Genomic DNA, 8678 nt, shown 5'->3' on the forward strand with positions numbered 1-8678 from the left:
CAATGTGACTTCCTGGTAAAATAAAGGTAAAAAAATAAATAATAATAACACTCCGCCACTTCTATTAAATGACCGTTACTACAAAGTAGCTAGCCTGCGGATGTTTGTGTTCGGGTTACTAGGCAACAGTACAGTTGCAAAGTTCAGTTGCAGAACTGGTGAAGTTGGTGAAGCCAAACTTAAATGATTAAATAAACAAACAAATCATAATCTGTTGTCGCTTAGTACTGTTAACTAATAAATGGCGCTGTAGAACTGTTGTATAAATGTATGTATATGTCAATTATCTCTGTCCCTCGTGTCTCATCGGAGTCCCCCTCTTTTCACCCCCATAAATGACAACCACAGGTTATAGATACAATACACAAGTATGTTTACAGTATGTATTGTATGTAGCATAAAGCTTATAACGTCTCTCCCGGCCCCATTCACCAGTTCAACGATGAGAAGAAGCTGATGGGCTTCCACCAGAACTTGGAGGATGTGACGGAGGACCAGCTCAGCCTGGCCTCCATCCACTACATGCGCTCCCACTACCAGGAGGCCATAGACATCTACAAACGCATCCTGCTGCAGAACAGGTACTGAGCTCTGCTCTATTCTACTCTGTTGTGATCAATATTAGTCTATTATACTCTATTGTATTCTATATTGTTCTATTCTACTCTATTGTATGCTATACTTTTCTATTTTATATTATTTTATTTATTCTACTCCATCAACGTTTTTTTTTTTTTAGATACAGTATATACACAAAATGACAATAGTGTTAAAGCACTTGTGAATGGCAGTGTCGTATTACCGGGGGGGGGGGGGGGGGGGGGGGAACAGCATACAATCCATAGCAACTACAAGACAAACAACAAACAGTCCGCTTGGTCATATTTCACAAGTTACTGTAAACATAATACCCTCACCAGGTCGGAATTAAATAAATAAATAATAATAAGTGCTATTCAGGGATAATTGGGAAGGTACATTTCTCCAAAGTTGTCAAATCTGACCATTAATGAACGTGTCTTTTTTGTCTTGTCTTTTTTGTAACTATGGCCACTATAACTATAACACTGTAACTATACTTTGTAACTATTTTCTCTTGCTGCTGCAATATCGAAGAATGTTACTGTCTTATACTTGTATAATGGGATGTAACAATAAACCTGATTCTGATTCTAACATGAGCAGTGGTGGGGGACTAGAGGCAAAGTGGCTGATCATCGCAGAACATTGTTTGTTTAGTTGTTCTTCATGTTCTCCAGAGAGTGCCTGGCTCTGAATGTGTACGTGGCCCTGTGCTACTACAAGCTGGACTACTACGACGTGTCCCAGGAGGTCTTAGCTGTGTACCTGCAGAGCATCCCAGAGTCCACCATCGCCCTCAACCTCAAGGCCTGCAACCACTTCAGGCTCTACAACGGCAAGGCAGCCGAGGTACAGCAACATTACATTTTACATTTACTTTTCTTTTTTTTAGGGGGGGGGGGGGGGGGGGGAAGGGGCGGGGGGGCATTTAGCTGACTGTAACCAAAGCGACTTACAACAAATGCATTTGTCTGAGTAAGTGAATCATCTATCCATCAGTCATCATAAAAAAAAGTAATCTATGCTATGACCAGGGGCCATTGGCAGTTACAATGCTAGAAGTACTTGTGAAACAATGAAACAATGATAACCTTCTAACCTTGCCTGTTGCCCAACGAGGACTCTTTTGTGTCAAACACATAATCGACACTTGAGTTTACTTACTGGTACTATTGAACCAATTGAATAGTCCCAAAAGTGCAAACTCCAAGCTAAATCAAGCACACCTCAAATACATTCAAGTACTGTACTTGACGTGTCCGTGTGTGTATATGTGTGTGTATGTGTGTGTATGTGTGTGTATGTGTGTGTGTGTGTGTGTGTGTGTGTGCGTGTGTGTGCGTGTGCGCGCGCATGTGTGTGTGTATGATTCAGATCTTGTGGACATGTATTGTCTACCCACGCTATCTCCTCAGCAGAGAAACTGATACGTAAAAAAATAAAATAAAAAAAACTTTAGCAAAGTCATTTATTTTATAGCATTTTGAAATTGTCTCATTTATTCAACACTGTGGTTTTATATTAACAACAAAGCAATTCAACGTGTTTAATGACAATCGTCTGTCAGTGTGTCATCCAACCCTGGGTTCTTCTTCTCTGTCTCTCCAGGCTGAGTTAAAGAACCTGATAGACATCTCCTCCTGCTCCTTTGAGTTCGCTAAGGAGCTTATCAGACACAACCTGGTAAGCTGCTCCACACAACCTCTGCCTTGTCTGTGACCCCAAATGCTCTCTTCCTCTGATACGTGTGTGTGTGTGTGTGTGTGTGTGTGTGTGTGTGTGTGCGTGTGTGTGTGTGTGTGTGTGTGTGTGTGTGTGTGCATGCACGTGTGTGCGTGCGTGTGTGTGCGCGCGCGCGCGCGCGTGTGTGTGTGTGTGTGTGTGTGTGTGTGTGTGTGTGTGTGTGTGTGTGTGCATGCACGTGTGTGTGTGTGTGTGCGCGCGCGCGCGTGTGTGTGTGTGTGTGTGTGTGTGTGTCCACAGGTAGTGTTCCGTGGTGGTGAGGGCGCCTTACAGGTGCTTCCTCCGCTCATTGATGTCATCTCCGAGGCTCGTCTTAACCTGGTCATCTACTACCTCAGACAAGGTGAGACCATATATGGTCATATGTGGCACGTCTTAACCTAGTCATCTACTACCTCAGACAAGGTGAGACCATACTGTATATGGTCATATGTGGCACGTCTTAACCTAGTCATCTACTACCTCAGACAAGGTGAGACCATATATGGTCATATGTGGCACGTCTTAACCTAGTCATCTACTACCTCAGACAAGGTGAGACCATATATGGTCATATGTGGCACGTCTTAACCTAGTCATCTACTACCTCAGACAAGGTGAGACCATATATGGTCATATGTGGCACGTCTTAACCTAGTCATCTACTACCTCTGACAAGGTGAGACCATATATGGTCATATGTGGCACGTCTTAACCTAGTCATCTACTACCTCAGACAAGGTGAGACCATATATGGTCATATGTGGCACGTTCCATCTTCATCAAGCCACTCTGATTCATAGTACGTTCTGAATGCACTGGTATAAGAATACTGTGTATATATAGTGTGAAACTAACTGGTGGAATTATAATCACAGCACATCTTGTCTGTGTGAATCCCAGGGCTGGGTTATAACATAGAATCTACACTCACATAACACTTTATTAGGAACACTATACAAAAGAGCCTCAATTCTTCCTGGCATTGATTCCACAAGATGGGTTGGAAACATTCCTTTGAGATTCTGGCCCATGATGACAGGATTGCATCACACAATTCCTGCAGATTTTTAAGGTGCATTTTCAAGCTGTGATTCTCCCATTCTACCACATCCCAAAGATTATTCTATTGGATTCAGATCCGGTGACTGGGAAGGCCACTGAAGAACACTGAACTCATTGTCATGTTCATGAAATCAGTTTGGGATGACTTTTGCGACATTGTGACATGGTGCATTATAATGCTGGAAGCCACTAGAAGATGGGTAAATTGTGGCCATGAAGGGATGCACATGGTCAGCAACAGTATTCAAATAGGCTGTGGCATTCAAGCGATGATTGATTGGTATTAACAGGCCCAAAGTGTGCCAAGAAAACATTCCCCACACCAATTACACCACCTCCATGAATGAGAAGGTGTACAGGTGTTCCTAATAAAAAGTGGTCAGTGAGTGTATCATTGAGTGTATCATTGTTTTATTGCCATGCAATCAACTAGTCAGAATTTGTTTTCTTTGTGCTCTAGGCAAGGGGGTCAGCCATAGACGGCGACCCTGGAGCAATTAGAGGTTCAGTGCCTTGCTCAGCGGCACCTCGACACGTGGCCAGCTGGGGTTCGAACCGTCGAGCTGCCGACCTTTGCGATCATTAGACGCCGGCTCTACCTCCTGAGCCACTGTATATAGGTTATAAGGAGCTTTTGAGCCTATAGTCTTGTCTCATGTTTTCAGATGATGTTCAAGAGGCGTTCAACCTCATCAAAGAACTGGAACCAACCACACCGCAGGTCAGAAGATGAACTAGATACTATACTGTGAGCTAATATAACAGCTGCCTGTGTTATGGTACCTGCGCCCAGCACTCGAGTTGAGGGGGGATGAGGAGGGGTGGCATCCCCCCTGAAATAAAAACAGTCAAAATCATCCCCCTTCTAAAAGTGCCATCCCCCCTTTCCATCCCTTATGTCATTTTTATCAGTGAACTTAATTTACTGCTATTTCAACATTTCAACATTTTGCGCATATTGAGTAAAATACTGTGGGTGAGGGAGGGGGCACGTACACAGGCAATGACATTTTTACCAAGTCACCGACACTGAAGTCACTGACGCTGTGGGGATGCTAAAATTGTTCCCATATGATAAAATCCACCATCCCCCCTGATTTTCTTTTACAACTTGAGTACTGCCTGTGCCACAATCAGAGCAAACAGTTTACCCTGTGTCTGTCTGTCTCAAGGAATACATTCTGAAAGGAGTAGTGAATGCTGCGTTGGGTCAAGAAATTGGTTCAGTGAGTACAATGTTTTTTTCTACTAAGTACCGTGTAGGAAACACACAAGGGACACAGTATAGATTTATTCTTTTGGTCACATTTTCACATTGCCATTTTTCTTCCTCCCTCTGTCCTCTTTCTTTCTTTCTTTCTTTCACCTTGTGTATGTCCTCTCACTCTCTCTCTCCCTCTCTCTCTCTCTCTCTCTCTCTCTCTCTCTCTCTCTCTCTCTCTCTCTCTCTCTCTCTCTCTTTTCCCCAGAGGGACCACCTGAAGATTGCTCAGCAGTTCTTCCAGTTGGTTGGAGGTTCAGCCAGCGAATGCGGTGACTGGAATATGACCTTCTGATTCTGAACATGCCTGTGTATGCCTGTAGGCCTCAGGCTATTTGTGTGTGTGTGTGTGTGTGTGTGTGTGTGTGTGTGTGTGTGTGTGTGTGTGTGTGTGTGTGTGTGAGAGTGTGTGACTAACTGTGTTTGTCCCCTTCCAGACACCATACCTGGTAGACAGTGCATGGCCTCCTGCTTCTTCCTGCTGAGGCAGTTTGAGGATGTGCTCATCTACCTCAACTCAGTCAAGGTTGGCATCGCCCACTACATGTTGCACACACACACCAAACTTGGAGAGATATTGACTTTCTTTTTTGCATTTGATTGCATTATCGTGTTGGCTTGCGTTGTGCGTCATGATTGTGTACAGCTGGTGACATGTGAAAGTGTCCCGCTGGGACCATATGTGACAGGATCTGGTGACAAAGTTCCCAAGTAGGGCAAGGTCTTTTTTTATTTATTTTTTTATTTTATTATTATTTTTTACAGATTATGCAAGTGCAGATTGTAAGCTTTCAAATTATGTGTCATACGCTTATTTGTGCTTATTTGAATGTTGGTACACCTCAAACCAAGTAGAGGAGAAAATCGCTCTGAATCAAAACAGACACGTTTGCTACCATCGCGTTGGTAACTAACTAACTAGCTAGCTAGAAAGAAACATGGCTATGAACATCTAACTGCATGTTTAGCACACCACAACATGCTGATAGAACATCAAACATGCTAAAAAGACATAACTACATAATTAGATGATCACACAGTCCTTAAATGTAAGTTTTCATTTAAAAACCATGTATCACTTACCCAGTAGCCTACGAAGCAGGACTGCAGAAGATACAGTGAATCCAATTCACGAATTATAAGTATTTAGTGATCCTAAAACTGTTGTTTGTTATATTGAGTGGTAGCTATTGAGTGAAGCTTTTTTGTCATTTATGCGACTTGAGATTTGCCGGCATTCAGACCTTTTTACGAGACCATGTGACATATAGTGAAATGTATGCACTCGCTGCAGTAGTGTAAGTCGTTTTGGATAAAAGCATCAGCTAAATGGCATATATGAAGTAGTAGTGGTGAAAGTATTGATCATGTTGTATGTAAGGTCACATAAGACCCCTCTATGTTCACTGGCCCGTGGCATGCTTTACAGAGTTACTTCTACAACGAGGACACGTTCAATTTCAACTACGCCCAAGCCAAAGCAGCCCTGGGGAACTACAAAGAGGCAGAGGAGGTACGACATGTCAATGTTTACTAAATAATACTTCCTCTTGCAAGACTAACGCATTGATGTTTTTTTTAACTGGTCCTGTTGTAATTGGCCCATTTAGAATGACTTTAAATGGAATGACTTAAACTTAGAATGACTTTAAACTTTAAAAACATTATTTTTTTTTTTTTTTTTTAAATCACTCAATGTGTTCAACATTTCACTCAGTGTAAACTACAAACTTAGTTCCTGAAAGTCGTTCTAAATGTGTTCATCTGTGTTGTATGTTGGTTTCCAGGTGTTTCTGCTGATTCAGGGTGAGAAGATAAAAAACGACTATGTGTACTTAAGCTGGCTGGCACGCTGCTGTAAGTGTATAAACTACAGCACTTAAAAACATTATTATCTTTCATTTTTTACTTTTTTAATTCACTCAATGTGTTCAACATTTCGCTCAGTGTAAACTACGACCTGAAAGTCCTTCTAAATGTGTTCATGGGTTTTCTGCCTCTCTTTGTCTCAGACATAATGAACCAGAAAGGGCGTCTGGCCTGGGACCTGTATCAGAAAATGGGGACCTCGTCCGACTCCTTCAGTCTCCTACAGCTCATAGCCAATGAATGTTATAAGGTGATACCCTTCGCTGCTTTCCCCCCGTTGCTGGGACGCCCAACCAGCCTATCTCTCACTGTGCAAACGTGGCGTTAGTGTGGGAGCATAGCGTCATGTATTCTTTGTCATGCTACCTGTCTCAAGCTGTGGAATGCTTCTTGCTACTCACCTCAAGCAAAACAGCTTTCGTGCATGTATCATCTTGACAGACTTCGTATAAGCACCCACATCTGTCAAGTCAAAGTTCATTGATCATATGCACACGAGACACGATGTAAACTCTTCAAAGGAATGCTTACGTTCGCAAACGTCCTCGAGTCTCAACAGTGCAAATATCAGGACGTAACAATAAAATACAAACATTAACAAAAAAAATACAAAGTTGAGGATGCCAACCCTTTTTATGATGCTTTTTAGTCTAGGATTAGTTTTTTTTATTCTCGGTTCGGGGGGGAAATTGTAACTCAATGCTCAATATTAAATGTAGCGTTTTGTCTGTGCTTTCAGATGGGGCAGTTCTACTATGCAGCCAAAGCTTTCGATGCTCTGGAGAAACTGGACCCGGGTTCGAACTACTGGGAGGGTAAACGAGGCGCCTGTGTCGGTATCTTCCAGCTCATATTGGCAGGCCGAGAGCCTAAGTAAATACCGCTCCGCCATTGTTTGTTTAGTTTTCTGTACTTGTGGTCTGTGACCAGCGCACACAAGTGTGATCAACGTGAGGTACTACATACACGTGTTGATTACGTGCTTCATAACAACGGCATTTCTGTCTTACTCTTGTGAAAAGAATGCCCTTGGCTTGACAGATATGTATTTTTCTTTGTGCCTTTAAGTAAAGTAGTCCCTAAAGTTCTGCTGCTTCATTATATAACTTTTGAGGTTTCAAAATGATTTCTCGAAAGCAACATTGTATTATTAAGATGTCATTAAAGATATAGCGCTATTGTTTAGTCCTCTGTTCCCGCTGCTAATTAAAGAGCAATTACCGCCTTCTCCTCAGGGAGACGCTGAAGGAGGTGCTGCCCCTGCTAAGGAGCTCAGGAAACCCCCAGGTGGAGTACATCATCAGGGCGCTCAGGAAGTGGGCCAAAGACAACAGGGTCTCTCTCTAACATAACACACCTACCGGTTGTAGTTGTATAACAGGACATATACATGTTGTAGTTGTATAACAGGACATACATTGTTATGTTGTATTTGCATAACGAAACTAAAACATGCATGTAAGAGTTGTATAACAGGACGTACATGTTAGCATTATGGAATTACGGTACATTTGTAGAATCATGCATATGCACTTATTACCAGACAAAAGGTTATAGTTGCAAAATCTATAAGAATATTTGTATTGTTTGCTGATACTGATGATTCTACATTGTGAAGTTATAATTCCTGTCATGTATTCATCATTTCAACTGTATAATCAAATGCCTATGCGTTTATGCATATGCCAATGCATTGTATTTGAAATGTGTATTTGTATTTTCTCTATTGAAATGGTGGATGTATATTTGTATTGTGATGCTGATCCAACTATTAAATTGTATTCTTTTATCACTTGTTTTGTTGTCAATTACTTATATCCATTGTTTATTTGTTTCACCAGTTTATCACTACACTACTTCTCTGATGATGTCATTCTTGTATAATTGAGTCATGATGTAATGACTTTGCATTTGTTGTTCTTCACAACATCCTTTTGTTGAGCAGCTGAATAGTGTAAAGCACAGAATAACACAAAGCAGTTTATACTGTCGTCCTGTAGCAACAGGTGGTCATCAATGCTTGTGTTATTATAGATTAGTATGGGCTGGGTGGGTAACAACATCCAGATAGCGGTCCAACTGGCTTGCTTGGTTCCGGTTGGGATTTGATTTGTGTGTGTAGGGCATTGTGGAAAAACGCACAATTCAGCATTTCAGCTCTTCTGAGAGAATGTACAGG

General features: G+C 41.9%; 1 protein-coding gene across 1 annotated transcript; it reads left to right on the plus strand.

Annotated features, from left to right (window-relative positions):
• Positions 1-441: 441 nt before the first annotated feature.
• LOC308151600 (intraflagellar transport protein 56) lies at positions 442-8123 on the plus strand. Its single transcript, XM_080524500.1, has 13 exons — positions 442-581; positions 1260-1431; positions 2191-2265; positions 2566-2668; positions 4035-4090; positions 4542-4595; positions 4839-4902; positions 5068-5156; positions 6060-6143; positions 6418-6487; positions 6643-6749; positions 7239-7372; positions 7735-8123. Exons 1-13 carry the CDS (start codon positions 457-459, stop codon positions 7844-7846), a joined length of 1245 nt encoding a protein of 414 aa, XP_080380626.1. The 5' UTR covers positions 442-456; the 3' UTR covers positions 7847-8123.
• Positions 8124-8678: the final 555 nt, after the last annotated feature.

The sequence above is a fragment of the Nansenia antarctica genome (assembly GCF_963989245.1).
Source record: "Nansenia antarctica genome assembly, chromosome: 2".
NCBI classification, from domain to species: Eukaryota; Metazoa; Chordata; class Actinopteri; order Argentiniformes; family Microstomatidae; genus Nansenia; species Nansenia antarctica.